This window comes from Typopeltis vanoorti, chromosome 15 (genome assembly GCF_054136105.1).
Source record: "Typopeltis vanoorti isolate ZY-2024b chromosome 15, IOZ_Tvanoo_1.0, whole genome shotgun sequence".
NCBI classification, from domain to species: domain Eukaryota; kingdom Metazoa; phylum Arthropoda; class Arachnida; order Uropygi; family Thelyphonidae; genus Typopeltis; species Typopeltis vanoorti.
This window is the reverse complement of record NC_143563.1, coordinates 30,927,996-30,949,131: the sequence shown is the minus strand read 5'-3', so window position 1 is coordinate 30,949,131 and position 21,136 is coordinate 30,927,996. Positions and strand designations below refer to the sequence as shown.

The 21,136-nt window shown below is 35.0% G+C and overlaps 1 protein-coding gene across 3 annotated transcripts in view; it reads right to left on the bottom strand.

The window, feature by feature from the left end:
- The window catches only part of poe (E3 ubiquitin-protein ligase-like protein poe), an 801,929-nt gene that overhangs the window by 94,859 nt on the left and 685,934 nt on the right, over nucleotides 1-21,136 (bottom strand). For all 3 annotated transcript variants that reach the window (XM_090405892.1, XM_090405894.1, XM_090405895.1), the window contains 2 exons: nucleotides 17,444-17,701; nucleotides 12,964-13,236 (listed from right to left, as the gene is read on the bottom strand). In XM_090405892.1, the coding sequence (XP_090262018.1) occupies nucleotides 12,964-13,236; nucleotides 17,444-17,701 (531 nt within the window). The remainder of the gene's footprint in view (nucleotides 1-12,963; nucleotides 13,237-17,443; nucleotides 17,702-21,136) is intronic.

Sequence of the window (21,136 nt, the reverse complement as noted above, 5' to 3'; positions counted from 1 at the left end):
TTCCACTCTTGTCAAATAAAAAAAACAAAAAAAACAGGTAGCTATAGATAATACAGTAGACAACACTGAATACTTGAAAACTGGAACAAAGGCTACTTGATCAGACAAATTCCCATTCCAGATGATATCACCTTTATGACAAGATGGCCAAGTATGATAGCAGTAGGTATCAATAGATATATCACACTAGGTTGTTAGTTTGTTTTTGATTATACTAAAACAAGCAAGACTATGAGATGTATTAAGTATGTGAACTGTGTGTGTGTGTGTTCAATGGCTGGTTTATATGTTTTTCACAATGAGAAACCTGAGATTCCAGGAAGAAAAACCCTGCTATCTCCATATAAGATTGGCTGACTTATCTTATGTGAGTCAGTCTTAATATAGCATATGGTTCTATCATACTATCATCCTAGTTCAAAAACAAACCAGACTAAAAGTATACAATACATTAGCCCTACCAGTCTTAATGTATAGAAGTGAAATCTAGACAATAAATCAAAAAGACAAAGATTAACAACAGCAGAAATGAAGTTTATGAGAAAAACTGCAAAGTTGCCTCATATGGAGGGGTAATAAGGTGATAGCAACAGGCTGAGAGTTTGATGACAGACATTTATCTCTCTCTCTCTCCCTTTTGGAATTAGCTGCATATGGGCTTGCTTCTGTTATGGATTGGGTGTCAGATCAGTGTAGATATGATAATGAATAGCTGTTAGTTTAGGGGCACATCTCTTGAGCATAACAGATGGAATACCATCATGACCAGGAGCCTCTTTTGGAATCAAGGTTGTTGAAGCCTCTTCTGATGTCTTTCTGGCACAACACTACAGGAGGCATACAGTGTAATATTTCATGTATAGTTGGAGGTTTGCCATGGTCATGTATGGAGGAATTGGATGAGAAGAATGATGATGCTAGGAGGTAAGCAAGAAATCTGTGTGTGTGCGTGTGTGAGAGAGAGAGAGAGAAAGAGAGAAGGTGAATAAATGGACAGAAATTTCCGGCCTCTTGCAAGAGACCAGAAGGCCATCAGTACAAGAGGTGTTTCCACATTTAGATCTTTCAAAATTAGATCGTGATTTTGAAAGATTGCTTCTAATTACATAGAACCAAAAGAGAGAGAGAAATGTCTGCCATCAAATGCCATCAAACACTAAGCCATGTTAATGATTATTTTGCAGCTGCAGGCTTCAATGCAGAATGTGAGTGAAGATGGAGTTGCTGTCTTCAACTACTTATGATATGCTGATTTTTAGTCAGTCATCTTAGCACACTTCCTGGAAAACCATGATTTGGATGCTAAGTGGAAACAGAGTAGGGAATGAAGGCTCTCATTCCAACATAATCAACTTAAATACCTGGATTTGAAGAGAAGAACCAGTCCTACTGTGGAAAGGAGGAGTAAGTCACATTGAAGTAAAAGTCTCTCTTCTATCTCTTGTCCAGTGGAAATGGAAAAAGCAAGCCAGCTGGAATAATTTACATTAAAGTGACCAAGGAAAATGACTTCACTGTTTGTTTGGCAGAAAATCAAGTTTGTTGGATAAGAAGTGAAAGAGAATTAAGTGATTTTCAGACTGGGGGATTAGTAGATACAGAGTACATGAATGACACAATGAGGCAAGGAAATCTGAAGTTAGAGATCAGAGGAGATTTGGGATCCTCTGGCAAGGCATACCAGAACATGTACAAAAGCACACAACTGTTATGACAGAAGAAATCAGAATCATCATACAAAGATTTGGATGGACAGATAAGGTGAATTGTAGTTGTTGTAGCAGTAATATGGAATTCAGTCAAAACACAGGAGATCAGGTATAGATATCAGTAGGTGATGATGCACATCACATCATTCAAGTGGTGACTCAATGTGTAATGCCAGATTCTATGCTTAGACAAGCTGAGCTCATTCTTAACGCTGAAGGGGGGGGGGGTGCGAAGGTTAAAAAGGCATATTTTATTGTGATGTAGGCATAATCTAAGAAACTAATTACTCAGTGTATATGTCTACATCTGCAGTGTGTTTAGTTAATTGTATCTTTTTTATTGTGTCAGCTGATGAAGCTTCATACACAGAAGAGACATATTATGAATTAAAAAGTTATGCACATGATGTATTGTTATATCGTTTGTTATGCTACCTATCTAAATAAATCCTATCAACTGCACCATTTATAACCTTCTTCTTATTTATTTTTATCTTTAATTCTTATTTAATCTAATCTTTTATTCTCGTATATCTTTCCTTTTAAACTTTATTCTATACTAATTTCGTTTCTTTTACTTAAATCTCTCCCCTTTTAAACAAGCAGTTCTTTGGCCTCTCTACAGTTTAACCACGTGTAGGTTACTTAATGTTTAGGGCTTTGTCCTTGTATGGGACGTGACCATTATCACATCTTCTGAGACAGCCTACCCGATAAGCATTGACAAATTTATATTTTAACTTCGCCAGCCAATACCCAGGATAGATGAGACTCTTATCCAGGATGGCTCACTCAGAATGATACACAATAATTAAACTAATCTCTGTTCACTAAATTCTTACACGCAGTCGTGGTCCGCTTTGTTTAATCATATATGTGGGTTCTTCCCGCTAAGTTCGATAGTAATTTTATGAGTGGCTGTTTGAATTCATATACTAAATCAGATCAGGCAGGTATTAAGAAACATATTTATTAATAAAAGAAATTATACAAGTAAGCATTACTACTAAGTAATCTGAATCATTCTCAAGTAATATCTTTGGTTCAATACTACTAAACAAAATACATGAACAAACTTGCTTGGACCACCTCTATATGCAACTTAACATTATCTCATTAACACTTATCACACTTTCTACACTCACGTGGTCACTAGTTATATTATCTAACACATTACTACTAATTCATACAGAATAAACATGGCCTTTCTAGGCAGACAGTTCTCAAACAAAATGGGCCTATGCCAAGTTGTAGACAGTTCCTAAAGTTCCAAATAAGTCCACTACACTAAATTGTTCCCTACAAAGCACACAATTCCACAACTGAAAAATATATCACAAGAGTCTACCTTACCATCACTGGAATGATACTTGATGTTTTCTTCTGCCTTGTCTAGAACATCAGGGCTTCTTCTCAGTCTGCTATCCGTCTGGTCACCTACTACAAACTGTATGGCTGGATTCCCTGTGGGAAAGACAATATGGCTCAGGAGCTTAGCCAGAATGGACGGCATCTACTTGGTTCTTCCGTCGCACGACATAACACAGCTATCCTAGTCCAAGGAAATAGCTAGCCCTACTTGGTACGCTACGACAGATGCCTCGTACTTCCCACAGCCACCTGGAACTTCTCCGTAGGTGCGGGCTGGACCAATGTCTGAGCGATCAGGAAACCGGAACCAAAAAAAGCCTCGAGTGGGGGTTGCTTGACCTTTTTATTTTCTTTCTCTTCTCGGCTATCGTGATGCCCGCCAACATGGTCGTGGGTTTATGTCACGGCGTCCAGCTCCCTCTATTACATCACACGTGCGCTTATTGTGTTTTTCTTGGAAAGCGCTCTGGTTTCTCTTTCTCATAACTTCTCCCCCCCCGGGTATACGTAACACTGGACGGTCAAAAGGTGACCCTTGGACTCTGGCTTACAGGTTTTGCTACCTTATAACACATGAAATGGGGTTCTTAAATAAATTTAACACTTTAATTTCTTTATCTGACCCTTATGCATAAGAGGTTAGGTCTTACAATTTTCTTTCATTTGTTATACAATTTCTTACTCCTAATTTAGTGTTATATACATAAAATTACCTCTCCAGTATATAGCCAACACACCACATTCTCTGCCTATATTTAAATAACGTTGTTCCTGAATAATTCATGTTAAATCCTATTTATTAGTTTATTCAGGACACAACAGTATATCACTTAGTTTAGTTTTGTTCTTGATATGATTAATGCAATTATCATAGATGAACATTTTTCCCAGAGGTGAAGAAGTGTTAAGGAAAGAGTTTTCAGCATTATGATCGCTAGTTCCAGTCTGAAACATTGCAAGTCCCGTGCCATTACTTTCTCTTCTGGATTGATTCCTGGGATGATACATTATGCTAGATAAGATTCTAAACAAATATGCAGATCCAAAGATCGAGTAAGTTGGTTGGTGCACACATCATCCATGGGATCTGTTGTCATTGTTTCAGAGTAGTACAAGTATAATTCACCTGTGAGCTGCAGCTCTTATCATGGAAATCAGTGCTGAGCTTTCTGTTTAGAAATGCACCTTTAGTAGGATGTCATCATGGACAATTTTGGTGACATCTTGAACTACAGTCTCAAACGTTGTTCACATATCATTGAGAATGGTAAGCCACCACTCCAAGTTCTGCTGATTCCTATCTGACTTACTGTGTCATTTGTTAAATCTGTATCACTTTTTTTTTTCTTCACAAAATCACAAACAGCTGAGTTTGGTGGTTTGAACAGTTTTGTGTAACACAATTATCAATTACTGCTATTATCCAGGAGGTGGGGACGTATTTCAAAATTAAAAAAAAAAAGTATTTCAAATAATTTTCTGATAATGTTTGAAAGTGCTCACTGTCCACACTTTCAAACAAAATGCTGAATATGATAATTCCAGAAGACGTATTGTTGTTATGACTTTGAAACACTTTTTGTGATACAGTTTATATGCAATATATATCAAAATAAAGTGAAAAAAATTAAACAATCAAAGCAAACTAAGTGAAATCATAATCACATTTTTCACATGAAATTTTAGAGATTCTTAAATCATTCTCTCTGAAATAATGATGCCCCTGCACTATCAACAGGAAATGATCACTAGAGAAAGAATCTACTACTGCAGCTGTGATTTCATGAGTCTGCAATGCACAGTAAGATGAACTTTAAAATGTGCTTTCATCGGATGTCCCAAAATTCCTAGCTTTTGTTTTAAATTTAAATGACCTCTGTTTAAAATAATGCACAACTGTATTATAAACTTTTTTTTTCCTGCAGCATTTTTTACTTTAGTATTCTTTGTGTGCAATTTCCCCTACCTTGTTATCTATATAGAAGAGACTTGTAGATTCAATTTTCTGATGATGATGATAATAATAACAACAATAAAGCCTTCATTTTTCACAAATTATGGACTCTACCACCATATCATAAATAATTATTTTAATTTCCTGACATTTCAACCTTAATATTGCCGGCGTTGTTGGCCTAGTGGTTAACTTATCTGCTCTCCAGCCAAAAGGCTGCAGGTTCGAATCCCGCCGTGGGCATGGATGTTTGTGATTTTCTGTGAAAGTACTAGTGGTGGTAGTCGGCGGTAGATGGCGTTGGTGTTATATGATGAAGGTTGGTGGAATAGTGAGATGAGGAGTTGCAGAGTGGATGCCCTCCCTAGATGAGTCTTTGGATTCCCTGGAGGTGTGATGTAATAATAATAATAATATTAAGGTCATCATCTGGAGTATACACATATATACATACAGAGAAAAGCTAAATTACATTTCACATAGTATACTGAAAAGACAATGATTTGATCAACGGTTATTCTACTGGCCTGATCTCTAGTGAAAATAAAACTACAATAAATAAATGAAATAAAATAAATTAACTACATCAAATCTATATTCTATTTAAGACAACATCAGGGAAACATTCTTTCATATAGATAATTTTGTTACAGTGAAAATGATGTCCTAATTTAACATGACAATTGTTATATTAGATTTAGGATCCAGGATTACCTATGGTTCTGTTTAAAATTAACTCTTAGGGTTAATTTTAAAAGATTAAGTGGGTAGAATATGTGCCTTCCATATTCTTGGGATTTTTAGACCATCATTATTGTTAAGAATCTCACAGGCCTGCTTAAATTTAGGTTCATACCATGTTTTGGTGTGATGTAAACAACAGATGCTTTTCCAGTCACTTCAAGTAGGTCATTTCCCCTCCTATATTAAAAACACACAACACTTTATAAACAAAACCAAAGACATCACACTGGAAAAAAATGATTTATTCGTCAGTTTTGACATCTCTGTCCTCTTAACAAATGTCCCAATCAATGACACAATTCTTCTATTACAGGACAAATCCCCCCCCCCCCCCCCGATATCACAGTGCTCTTTGCGCATGCACTATGTTCTGGCTATTTTGTGTGGCAAAACACTTTCTATCTACAAAAAGAAGGCACAGCCATGGGCTCACCATTATTCCCCTATTGCTAACTTTTACATGGAACATTTTGAGCAAAGTGCTCTAGATTTCTCTCTTTTAAAACCCAAAGTCTGGCTTAGATACATTGACAATGTTTTAGCTATCTGGCCCTATGGCCACCAGACACTTTCCTTAGCCACCTAAACAAACAATACAAATGCATACAATTCACAATTGAGATTAAAAGCAGAACACATTCCCATTTCTAGATGCACTTGTCACATGTCTTCCTTCACTGTTTACTGGAAACTGACACATACTGGCCAATACATGCACAAAAACTCCTACCACTACCCAACATAAAAACTAGGTGTCATTAATACACTTAAAAATAGGGCTATGAAGATTTGCTCCAATAAACAAGCACTTAAAAATGAATTAAAAGTTATCAACAATACCTTCCTAAAAAAATGGTTACAGCCAAAATACTGTCAACAAAATTCTGTACAAGACCTCACTTAAAAACGAAAATAAACAAGATTACAATAAAACTGTAACCATTTTACATTAAAGGGATATCAGACAAAATAAACAGAATACTACAAAAATACAACCTTAAAGCCACCTTTAAACCTCCTGTAAAATTAAAGAACTTACTCAACTCATCCAAGGATCCACTGCCTCCACTGTCCCACCCTGGAGTATACCGTATTCATTGCACCTGCAATTTGCTCTATATAGGGGAAACACGCCGCACAATTTCTATCAGAAAAAAAGGAACATAAATGACACATTAAATATAATAACTATAGTCAAGCTGGTCTTTCTGATCATGCTCTGAACACTTCACATAAAATTGACTGGAAAAGCAACCTGTTGTTTACATCACACCAAAACATGGTATGAACGTAAATTTAAGCAGGCCTGTGAGATTCTTATCAATCACCCTAATCTTAACAATAATGATGGTCTAAAAATCCCAAGCATATGGAAGGCACATATTCTACCCACTTAACCTTTTAAAATTAACCCTAAGAGTTAATTTTAAACAGAACCATAGGTAATCCTGGATCCTAAATCTAATATAACGATTGTCATGTTAAATTAGGACATCATTTTCACTGTGACAAAACTATCTATATGAAAGAATGTTTCTCTGATGTTGTCTTAAATAGAATATAGATTTCATGTACAGGGTGTTCGGGATAAATTTGACAGTTTCGTAAGGAAAAAGAAAATCTTCTTTGTATCTATTAAATTTAATGAATTGACAAAAAAACATTACAGGCAGAGTTAATTACAATACTATCAACAAGATTTACTCAAAATAACCACCATTAGCATCGATCACAGCTTCAATTCTGCTTCGGAACCTCGAACAAGCTGATGCTACAGTCTCCCTGGGAAGGGCCGCAAAAACTGTTTTAATTTTATCCATTAACTGGGCTTTTGTATTACTGGAAGTGCGATTGGTGTCTTTTTCAACTGCGCCCCATACAAAATAATCCATGGGGTTAAGGTCTGGGGAGTTTGGAGGCCAAACATTTGGACTGGTGAAGTCGTAGAAATTTTCAGACAACCATTTTTGACTTTTCCCAGAGGTGTGGCAAGGGGCCGAATCCTGCTGCCATACATACGGCCTACCATTGGCTACCCTTGTTATCCAGGGCTTGACTACAGTTAGCAACTCCACGAACAAAGCCCGAATTCCAATGCCAGGGTTCTTCAACACCTGTTCCTGCAGATTTGCGAGGAATTCTGCTGTACGAACGCAATCAGATCGTCTGCTAGGGATCTTTCTTCTTGCTACATCCTCGTAGTCACCATTGCAAGTCTCTAGTTCATGCCTGATTGTTTTTACTGTATTCAGGGAGCATTGGGCAGCAGTCGTAATATCCTTATTTTGATGGCGGGCACGAATCATCATGATACAAGTTATTCTCTTCCATGATTCAGGTGGGTTCCAGCTATCCATCCTTTCTGACATCTTGTATATGAATGAAGAAGGGTCCAAACTTTTAAATGAAGAGAAGTGTGTGTTAATACATGTAACTTACGGAAAAATATAATTAATTATAAATATGTCAAATTTATCCCGAACACCCTGTAGTTAATTTATTTTATTTCATTTATTTATTGTAATTTTATTTTCACTAAAGGTCAGGCCAGTAGAATAGCTGTTGATCAAATCATTGTCTCTTCAGCATACTATGTGAAATGTAATTTAGCTTGTCCCAGTCTGGGGTATACATGCGTATACCCCAGACGATGACCTTAATATTATTATTACTATTATTATCTGAGACCTCCAGGGAGTCAAGGACTCATCAAGGGAGGCTGTAAATTACCCAACCCAATTATCATACCTACCCTTGAATTCATTCTAGGGTTTGTGTACGTCTCATATTTTACAGGATTGTCCCTTATTACGAGTTTGTGTCCTGTCGTCCCAATAAAACTCTTCAGGATGCAGAATTGTCCCGTAATTTGTGGATTTGTGTTTAACATTCCCATTCTTAAACATAAAACATGTAATTGCCAAGAAATCGATATTAGTTATTGATCATAAAATTATCTTATCAATTGACAATACTGACATGTTGCGAGAATAATGCAACTAGCGGATGTTGTAATAACTAAGCACGGCTTATTTGATATGACACAGATCTGTTATGAAACGTAATTAGTTTTATTATTTTATATGCCTTTAAAATGCCGAAGAGAAAGTGTGTTCTCACAGAAAAGCTAAGGACTGAATACCCTTTTATTATACCATGTAATTGTGATGGCAAAGTCAACGAGAAAGTGAAATGTACACAATGTAATGCAGTATTCAGCATACAACATGGCGGTCAGTCAGACATCACGCAGCACATCGCTACGAAGAGACACAAATTAGCAGAAAATGCAAGTATAAGTAGTAAAGTGTCAGATTATTTTTCTAAAAAAACAATGGGTGAAATGGAAAGAAATCTTGCAGCTGATGAAGCTATATTTGCATATCATGCATGCATGCACACAACCAGAGTTTCAGTTCGATGGACTGCATGTCGAAAATAATCCGGAAACTATATGACAAAAAGTTCACTTGCACTCAAAAGAAGACTCAAGCTATAATTGTGAGTGTATTAACACCTTATGCAATGGCTGTTTTCAGAAATGAACTTGAGAAAGCTATGTGTCAATAATGATAGACAGTTCTAACCACGATGCTTTGAAAATAGTTCCAGTTCTAGTTCAATACTTCATACCAGAAGAGGCCATCAAAACTATGGTTCTAGAGTTTTTAGATTTACCGTGTGAAACTGCAGACCAACTTACAGAATATGTATGGCAACTAGTGACAAAGTGGAATATTGAAAAGAAAGTTGTTGCCTTGTCAGCAGATAATACTAATACAAATTTTGGTGGAAGTTCCAGAAGAGGAAAGAACAATGTTTTTCATAAATTGAAATCAAAATTGAATCGTACATTGATAGGAGTTGGTTGTTCATCCCATATCATAAATAATGCCATACAACGTACAGCTGATACATTGCCCATGGACGTTCAAGCTGTCATTGAAAAATTATATCAGCATTTTTATATCTATACTGCTAGAGTGCACACACTCAAAGGTTTTTATGACTTTTTAAATACTGAGTACAAGGGTGTTAGGGCACTCAAAAACGCGATGGTTGTCTCTATACCCTGCTCTCAAAAGGATGAATGAGATGCACGAAGTTCTCAAATCATATGTTCTTTCACTTGATAAACCACCATTGCTTCTAAAAAATTTCTTTAGTAATCCAGTTTCAGAGCTAATAGCCACATTTCTAGAATGTCGATCTGAAATGTTTCATGCAACAATTTGTGTAATTGAAAGCCTCTTAGAAAAACTTCAGCAGAGATGAGATAATGATTTTGCAACAAGGAAAGAACAGTCCTTACTGAAGGCATTAATTGAAGATGGACTCATCACTGAGAAGAATTATGGTAATTATAAAAATGAATTTTATAACACCTGTATAGAATACATCCAAGAATGGTCTTCTGACACTCTTACTTTTGAAAGTTTGTCTTGGATTTTATTGAAGAATCCAGAAGCCAGTCTCAGTTGGAAAAGTGTGCAGAAAAGTGTAACAACTATTGAAGAGGTCTGCACAAACACAAAAATCAATGAAATTGAACTGTTTGATGAGGTGATGATCTTGAAAAAGGCAATTACAGAGAAGAAAGAAGAAATTAAAGCAAAATCTACAGGAGAAATTTGGTATGAATTATAACAGTGTTGGAGTAAATGAATTAATAAATTTGAAGAAGATTGTTGAGTTCTTCTGCTGCATTCCTGGCACGAATGCTAGTATAGAAAGACTGTTTTCCCAGATGAACTCCTTATGGACAAACGAAAAGAATAGATTATCTGTAGAAACTGTCAAAGCTATGCTCATTGTTAAAGTGTTTTTCAATAAGGACTGTGTGGAATTTCATAACTTGGTAAAACATAATCATTCTTTACTTGAGAAAATACAGTCATCTGAGAAGTATATCACAGGCAAAGATCAATGATTTAGTATTGTTTAAAGTTCAATTTTAAGATTGCTATAATTAATTAAATTCTTTTCCCTTTGCTGATGTTTGTAAGTAAGAAAAGCAAAAAACTTTTGGGTTTATTCAAACCGAAAGTGTCCCGTATTTTTTTTTTCAAAAATATATGAATCCTAATTCATTCACACTAGATGCACTCACTATCCATAAGGGCAAATTATTCCACTCACTCGCTGCTCTCTGGGAGAAAAACCTAGCTCTTACTCCCTTTAACTTCCATGGATGCCCATGTGTTCTCTCCCTGCCTTCCATATAACGAAAAATTTCATCATTTGAAATGCTATAACACCCATTCAAAAGTTTATAGATCTCTATAATATCACCCCCTCTTACTCCTCTTAATCAGAGTCTGTAATCCACATACTCACAATCTGTCCTCATAATCTAAATCCCATAATCCGGATATAATCTTTGTAACTCTTCTTTGCACCTTTTCCACAGCTTCTTTATCCCCTTGGAACCTGGGAGACCAAATCTGCATAAAGTAATCCAAGTGTGGTCTTATCAAAGCCTTACAAAGAGGCAAAATTACTTCCTTATCCTTAAATGTCAAGGTTTGCTTCAACATAGCAATTATCCTCTGAGTTGTATTTGCAACTTTTGCTATGTGACCTTTGAACTTTAAATTCTTATCCACCAATACACCAAGATCCCTCGCCTCTTCAGTTTCTTGTAACATAACCCTGCTAATATAATATGCCGCTGGAACTCTAATCATGCTAAAGTGCATGATTAGAGTTACACTTACTAACGTTAAACTGACAGCCATTTTCGTTTGCCTAGATTTCCAGTCTATTCAAATCATTTTGTAACTACTGAATATCAGTAGCATCCCTGATTTCCCTGCCTATCTTCACATGAGCAAACAATTGCAAATTTGATGATAGACCCTGCTTGATGTCATTAATGTATAGATTGAACAATAATGGCCCAAGAACTGAACCCTGAGGTACACCACTGGTTACCTTAAATCTGGCAGATTCACACCCACTGTATACCACTTTTTGATATCTGTCTGTCAACCACCCCTGATCCAAGTCAATAAATTATGTTCCAATCCATATTTTGGATTGGAACATAATTTTCATATTTTGCTCATATCATAAAATGTTTGCTCATATTTTATAACAATATGAGCAAATTGCTAAAACATGACCTTCCTTTAGTAAACCCATGCTGTTCCCTGCATGAACATCGAACATCATATGAAGGTCGAAACATCAGGAAATTAAAATAATTATTTATAAAACGGTTATAAAGTCCATAATTTCTGTAAAATGAATGCTGATCACTGTGTAATACTAAAGGAAAGGATAATAACACAGCCAACTTGTAAACTTATAAGAAATATGCAGAAATTATGACTATAAATTTAAATAAAACAAAGATAATGAAAATTGGAAGTCACCTGGAAGATATACAGATCACACTTAATCAGGAAATTGTAGACCAACTTAATGGTTTTAATTACCTACACACATATTTGACTTCAAATTTAAATGACATATTTTGAAATGAAATTCTTCATGACGATAAGCATTTGAAAGAGCATAAGACTAACGTGCAAGTACTGCAAGATATGAATATCTCTAAGTGAACAATTCTTCATACAGTTAAAAAGCATGAACTCCATTGTTTGGCCACACTGTGTGAAATGAACAGGCAGACTTCTTTGCCTAGTGTTTGAGGGTGCTATGGAGGGTACAAGACTAAGGGAGGAGACTGACGTTGGCATAAAACCCTTAGAATTGCACTGAGTTTCAAAGCTGAAGGCATATGAAAGAGCTTATTTTGGACAGAGAAGGATGGAAGGCTATTATCCACAAGGGACTCAATTCTTCTTTTCAAGATAGGTTGAGTCTCTAATGGGTTGAGATTGGAAGAGAAGAAGCTATACACAGTGTAATAATTGTACTACATTATTTGCAATGTGGATGTAGCTCTTTTGGGAACCATAAAAACTAACACATTTTACAACATATCAGCATTTATCCACAAGGGACTTAATTCATCTTTTCAAGGTGGGTTTAGTCTCTTATGGGTTGAGATTGGAAGAGAAGAAGCTATACATGACATGGAATAATAATTGTACTGCATTATTTGCAGTGGGGATGTAGCTGTTTTGGGAACCACAAAAACCAACACATTTTATAATATATCAGCATTTATTCTGAGTGACTATTTTCCTTTACTGCTTATTGATAGTAATATATTACCTTGATGCAGAATCCAAATAACTTTAATAAAACTGTTAGAAGTGGTCGTCCTCGGGAAAGATCATTAATGGCAGCAAGCCTTTCCAACATTACTTCTAATCCTCCACACTGACTCATAACATTGGCCATTTTATATACATCTTCATTATCCACTTCTTCATTATCTTTTGTATCTAGATTTTCTATAAATTCTTCAGTTGCATCACCTAATAGTCCACGCATACGATATACCACTCTCATTGCTTCAGATTCATTATTTTCAGAACACCATACCTAGTAAAGATTTTTATAGATCTTTAATTATTATTATAAATATTTAATTTAATTATCTTTAAATATTATTGTAAAATATATTATTATTAATATTTAATTATTAAATTTTTTTTTATTAATTTGTACAGGAATAAGAGCTCATTAAAATGTATTACAATCATTTAATTAACTAATAAAAATTGACTAAGTGGAAAGAAATTTTAAAAATGGTTAACCAGAGAATGTGATTTTTCTGTGACTATAATCCTACTGAAATGCATGGAAAACATATGAGTTTGAGGCATTAGAACTGGCAATCAAAACATAGTCCACTTTCACTACAGCAAAATTACATTGTGACTAGTTGACCGTTTGCTATAGTGAATTTCCTTTTAGAACATTTAGAATCGCAACCAAAACCAGGCTCATGAAGCTTTGGTTGTGACTTATTTCATAATTTGTTCTTGTGATTGAGTTAGTTAAAACAGTACTGCATAGTGAGAGTCAAATGTAAAAAAAAAAAGTTTTTTTAATAGGTTTTGAATCTCAGAATACAATGACTTGATCATTCTGAATCAATTTATAAAAGAAGAGGAGGAGGGAGTTGAAACTATTTCATTAATGAGTATTGTATTGTATTATAATAAAAATATACCCTAAATCCAACAAAACAACAAAATTCCATCAGTACTTATAGTACCTTTCTGCCTATTTTCAAAAGGGGCTGAGGGGGCTATGGAGAGCATAAAATCCCTAGAACTGCACTGGGCTTTCAAAACTGATGGCATATGAAAGAGCTTGGACAGAGAAGGGTGGAAGGGGTGCTCGTTTAGAAAATAGGCAGAAATGTGCTGTAAGTACTGATGTCTACTTAGAGGAGCAGAATGAAAAATTTCAGGAAAATAATATCTACAAAATTCCAGGTTTTAAAAAATCCACACTGACTTTACCAACATTCAGGTTCTCACTAATGACATGAAACATCCCTTGCAGACATCGAAACTCAATCTATTATTGACTACTGAACATCAAAGCGCATCTGTGAACATAGCTCACCTCAAATTTTCACATTACATCCTGCTTGATGCATTCTGTAAGAGGAGTGGAACATTGTACTTTTGTCAGGTCTGATATCCTATGCCAAAAGTTATCAGACCTGGAATTCCCTTTATATGATCTGCTTTGCCTGAAGATTTCCTTGCCTCATTTTGTTGCCTTTACTACTCTCCTAATTCTGTTGACTATACTGACCTTTCTGATTACTTATCTCTGAAAGCTGATAAATACAGTCCAATTAACCAAGCAGTGAGATAATCTTCCTTGGAGATTTCAAATGTCCATAATTCCAACTGGCTTCTCTAACTCAACAAAGTTGGAAGAGAAACTGAACCATCTGCTGTCAGTAACACATCTAATGCATTCATTCAGCAACCTACCAGAATACTCTAATATCCTGGAAGATTTATTAACCAGCTCTCTTTCCCCTAAATACTGATATTACCTCTCCTTTTTTGGCACTGACCTTAACTTTGTCCACATTTCTTTTTCTGCAAACTGTCCTTCTCACAGCCAATCTCAATCTTGTATCCTATTGTGCCACAACTGTGTTAATTGAGATGACTTTTGGGATTTCTATATCTCTTTTTCATGGTCTGATTATAGTTCCCACTATTCTAATACAAGGACTTGCTCCAATCAAATAACTGAACATATCCTTGCTGGAATAAATACATTTATTCCCAACTCCACTCAAAATCCTAATTGCTATCTGAGCTCTTGTCTCCACAAATGTGCAAAAGCAGTCAAAGACAAAAGTTCAGCACAACAGCCTGTAACAAATTCAAAGCAGACTTTGTAATGGCCAAAAGAACTAAGCTTACCTCCTGCTCAAAAGGCAGTTGAGCTTTTGGTCCTTGATAAGACTACTGGGCAAAACTTCTGCCCCAACCATGTTTCTCAGATGCTGAAAGTACAATAGTACCATCTCCTAAAGATAAGGCACACCTCTTGGCATCAGTCTTTTTTTACAACTCTTGTTCAGAAGGCAAAGGAAATTTTCCTCTCATTATTCCATAAACTACTAGTAGTATGTCTCCTCTAATCTTATGTCAGGACATGAGAAAAACACTCAACAGCCTTGATACTAATAAGCCTCCTGGTTCATATAGTATCCTCCAGTTTGTGCCAAAAATTAGTGCTACAGAATTAACCTCTATCCTGCATTGCCTATAGTGGTCATATTCATCTGGCATCTATCCAACAGCAGGAAAGAAAACCTGCAAACCATTAGCCATCTGAATACTCTAAAATTGTGAATGTAATGTATCCAACACACCGTTGGATACATTACATGAAAAGATTTGGAGAAACTTATATTGTCACTCTTGATACTGCCAAGGCATTTATTTGATCATGTCTGGAATCTAAATCTTCTTACCAAGCTATTCTTCTTATGGTCTCCTGGCTTCCCCCTGAGTGTTAAGATGGATAACTTTCTCTTTTCAGCTTTCTATATCCATGCTGAAGTATGCCAGGGCTCTATATTCTTGCCCACACACTCTTCCTCCTGGACATCAGTGATCTCTCTCTCTCTCTCTCTCTACAACTTCAAATCCTACCTATAGTTTTTCTGATGACAGTACTCAGCATTCTTCTTTATTCAAGAAACCTAGTAGTATTTAAATGATTCAAGATCTTTCATAACAATGCCACTAGCTTCCCACCATTCTGAAGTGGAGGGTAAAGATAAAGGAGGGTAATCTAAATCTGAATGCTAGCAAATACAGTCCTGTCTTATTACCTGAAAAAAAAAAAAAAAATTCCTACCTCATTCCACTCTTACTTTTGATACTGTTCTGATTTCCATTCTAAATCAGTTTTCTCTTCTTGGGCTGACCTTCACATCTAGCTTATCCTATCATTTGAGCTGTATAGATAACTTATCCTGACAAAAACATCATTTTTGTGCCTCAAAAAATCTTTGTATTTTTTGTTCAAAACACTATTTCTCTCCTGTTCAACTTACCAACTTAGAATAGTGTTCTCACATATCAAACCAATTTCTTATCTTCTTTCTTCATTCCATTTACTTCTGTCTGTTGGAACATCATTCCTCATGCTGAGTACAACCCCTAGTTTTCAAGAAATTTGTTAATAGCTTCTTTCTCCTGACCATATACAGCATTGTTGTGTTATAGGATTTGTGACTTCTCGTGTGTGTGTGTGGTTAAGATATATATTTATTGTGTGTGCATGTGCACAGTGCTTCTTTTGTAAAACAATAGGTGCTGGTACTCATTCTTTGCTAAGAGGAAAAATTGTAAATTAAAAGGATATGACAAAAAACTAAAGTTATTTATTGATATTACTTCATAGTGTGATAATATTTGCATAAGAACAGAGAATTAGGCATATAACACCCACAGTTTATTAAGCATAAACTTACTGTACAAGTATATTATATAAAACAATGTATACAATACGCGTGGATAGGCTTATGTGTTCGTCAGACATGTTGTAATAGGTTTCACGGTATGATAAGAATACAGATGGTTAAGAAAATAACTATTTATTAACTTTAGCTTTTAAGTTAATAAATAGAAATATTAGCTTTTAAGTTAATAAATAGTTATTTTCTTAACCATCTGTGTTCTTATCATACCGTGAAACCTATTACAAAACGTATACAATAATTTTTAATAAAAATTTTAAACTATAAATAACTTAACAGACACAATAAAAAATGCAAATTTCATTCAATATCTAAGTTTATTTGCATACCAGGTAAATGCATAAAAAATTATTGAATATAACAAATAGCATACTGCATCTGTATGTCATGTCACTGTTAATAAATATGCCAGTACATCATACAACTGCATACTATCCCAATAAATACTGTACACAGGTACACCAGTGATTTTCCAGCACCTTATTGCTGGAAAATCATGGGTTGCTAGATTATCCTTTCTGCCAAATGAAAGTCAATAAAGGTATAATTAGTGGGTCAGAGATGACCCACTAATTATACCTTTCTTATATATCCAAAGCATCATGGGTTGCTAGAAACTTAAATATTTAATATAAATTAAATGTGAATTAAGTGATTTAACAAAAATCCATTAGTATAAATGATACAGTGCAAGTGGATATCAACTCATGCATGACAATAATTTTAAAAGTAGGAAAAATAAGAATTAACAGAAGCAATAATAGGGGAAGGGATTACCTTTCTATAAACATCTTTAACAGGAAGATCTAAACTAATGATTTTATTGTTGACTAAAAGTTCCATTCCACTATCATCTTCTAATAAGGCAACAAGTTCACAGTCTTGACAAATTTTATTTTTTATATCTCTCATAAGAGGTCCCATTCCTGGTTCATTTGAGCTGTATGGATTGCCAAGCATTCTGCCTTGGAGAAAGTCCTCTTGCTGGGGATCTTTTTCAAGTGTAATGAAGAATTCACCCGAGTCACTTTCTTCCTAATTGTTAACATAAAAATTATATATATATATATATATATATATATATATATATATATATATATATATATATATATATATATATATATATCAGCTGCATTAAATTAATTCAAAAACACTATCTGTTTTAAGTTTGGATAGTTAAATTACTTAAAAAATAATCAATGTTGCTATTCATTTTCTTCTCTTGATCTGTAACAATGATCAAGTTGCTGAAAATGATTAAAATTTTGCAACTTACAATTTTTTAAAGACACCTCATGCCAATCAGATATATTTTTTATTATTTATTTATTTAAAAAATACTGGTTTAAATTACACAAGAAAAAAAGCTCAAAAAACTTTTTAAGACAGGCATAGAAAACTACTCAAAGAAAATAATATAATGAATACTTACTGTTCACACTCAAAATTAGGACATCTGTGACCTGTTTAATGGAAAGAAAGAAAGCACTACAAAGAGATAATCAAACAAAGGTTTAATAGTTCCAATATCTCTGTCACAGCCACATCTTCTGGGATACAAATAAAAATTGTAATAAAGCATGCACACAATAAATGGAAAATGGTAGACCAGAAGCTTAAAGGTTTAAGAGGAATGCCTTAAGTGTTGGTAGCCAGCCTAGCTGTTGAGCAAGAGGTCCAAGAATTAATATTTCCCAAATCTTAGGAAGTTTAACACAATCATATTCATTTAGATTAGGTGGCATTTGCTGCAGTAAAGCACAGTAGGTAGGTTTTTTTCTATTTAATTTTCTACAAGGTATCCAAAGGTATGGTGAGCAAGATATGAATGACCATAATTATAATGGTGAATATACTTATTGTGTTCTTGAAGGAAGGTGTTGGCAGATATCCCAGCTTATCCATATGACAAGATGCAAAGACAAGGAACCTTGTGCACACCTGGAAAAGAGAGGGAGGGAGAGAGATTTAATCCTTAGGAGAGTAGATAAGGGCAGCCAGCTTCATATGAGTTTGAAAACAATGTAGAGATTTTATTTCTTTAAAGTTCTGGCTCTTTTTTTCAGGGGTATTACAGATACAGGAAACAGTAATAGCATTACTATAATTTGTGTATTGAGAGAGAAAAGAAGTAATGGGAGGAACAACTATTTTGTCAATCTTTTGTCATTGTACACAGTGGACAGGAAAGTACAGTAAATGAAGGAGAATTCAGCTGTCAGAGTAACCTTGTTAGAATAAAAGTTGGAAGATATATTAACAAGGGCTTGAATGATACAATATTGTTGGGAGTGGGAGGGAGAGTATGATGGGAAAGTTTGTTCATGTATATACCCATCTGGTTAGACTTTCTGTAAACTTTCTGTGTGAACAGAAAAGAGAGGCTATGATTATTTTCTTTTTCTATAGTGAACTCTATTCTGAGGTGCTGGCTGTTGAGATGGAAGAGGAAAGAGTAATGTGTCTGACTCATGTGGCCAAATGGAGAACACAATCATCAGTGTATCTGAGGCAGATAGAAGGTTTGAAGATGGCAGTATCAAGAGCATGTTTTTCAAATGTATCAAGTATTAAGAGCAAAAAAAAAAAGGAAAACTACACTTACTCAAGATCATCTACTATAGACTTACATAAAGATTGGCAACTAGTGGGATTAATGTTTCTGACATGGCAGTCTATTGAAGATTGTTGGAAGCAGGGAGAACTGCCAACAGACCAAAAAAAAAGAAAAAAAAGAAAAAGAAAAAAAAAATAACTGTTGATGGAAAAGAGGCTTCAGTGGGCAAAAGTTTACAAAGATTGGACTGTTGAGAAGTGGAAGAAGATCATATTCTCAGATGAGAGCCATTTCTTTGTACAAAGAGAGCAAGTACCCTATGTTTACAAATCAGCAGCTGCCCGCTTTCAACAAGCTCCTAAACTTCTCACTGGAGCCTCTTTTCCATCAACAGTTGTTTCTTTTTTGGTCTGTAGACACTTCTCCCTGCTTCCAACAATCTTCAATGGGCTGTCATGTCAGAAACATTAATTTCTGGCCTGGTTGGCTGAGTGATTAGCATATCCATCCACTCTCCAGACAAAAGGCTGCAGGTTCAAATTCCACCTTGGCCATGGATCTTTGTGATTGTCTGTGAAAATACTAGTGGTGGTTGGTGGTAGAGAGCATTGGTGTAGTTGTGGTTCATTGTAGTTGGTAGATTGAGTGTGGAGACAGAGTTGTAGAGTAGGCCCTTCCTCGATGAGTCTTTGAACTCCCTGGATTATAATAATAATAATACACAGTCAGCTGAAAAGATGTTCTGCAGTTGTTTTACATATGATGGCCCAGGATCGCTTGTGCCTGTTGACAGTATGATGAAAAGTGACCAATACATAAAAAATATTGGAGAAAAGGGTGGTCTCACAGATCCAGAAAGATAAAGAACTCATCTTCGAAAAGGATCTCACTCCATGCCACACTTCAAAAAAAAAGTGAAAGAGTTCCTCAAAAATCACAACATCCAATTGCTTTAGTGGCCAGATAACTCTCCTGACATTAACCCGAAAGAAAATTTATGGGCCATATGAAAAAGAGACTTGGAAAATTAAATTGTGATAGAAAGGATAACTTCTTAATACAATCCATTATAAAAGTATGGTTTGGAGATGCAGAAATAAGAAAAATGTGTTCTACGTTGGTAGGGGCCATGTCTAAGCAAATTAATGAACTTATTAGGAACAGATGAGCACATATGAATTATTAGATATTTTATTTAAATAAAAAATTAAAATCAACTAAATTTAATTTATTTTATTTACATTTTTGTACTTATTTTATTGCAAATTTAAAATTTTTCTTTAAAATGTATTTGGATTAATTTGTTCACTACATTATAAATATGTACATGGATTTTCCATTCACTGTTCTGTTTTAAAAAAGAAATTATAATTAACTGAGTGATGCGAATTTCAGTTCTCGAGAAACGACTTTTTTTTATATTTTTTTGCAGTATGTAAAAGAGGGCACATGAGGATTGAGTTTTAGATCTGATCATTTCATGTGATTGTGAGTGAGATTTTGCACTTTACTCCAGTTGGTGAGAGTGATCACCTGGGTTGTGGCTAGTCATATAAAGCCTTCTGTGAGGAAAGGATATATGTGGAATTACAAGGCTGGTGATTATGAAAAGGTCAGAAGACAAATTGGAGCTATAGCATGGAATCAGGTGTTAAGTGTTTGGAATAATTTGTTCACTACTGTACATAATTATGTACATGGATTTTCCATTCACTGTTCTGTTCAAAAAAAGAAATTATAATTAAATGAGTGATATGAATTTCAGTTCTTGAGAAACAACTATCTTAGGCAGAAGAGGGCACACGAGTATCTCAACTCCATTGAACACCTGTGGGACGAATTGGAGCAGCAATTGAGGTCCAGAGTAGCATGTCCTCAATCTGTTGCTGAACTCAGCTTTGATGGAGGAATGG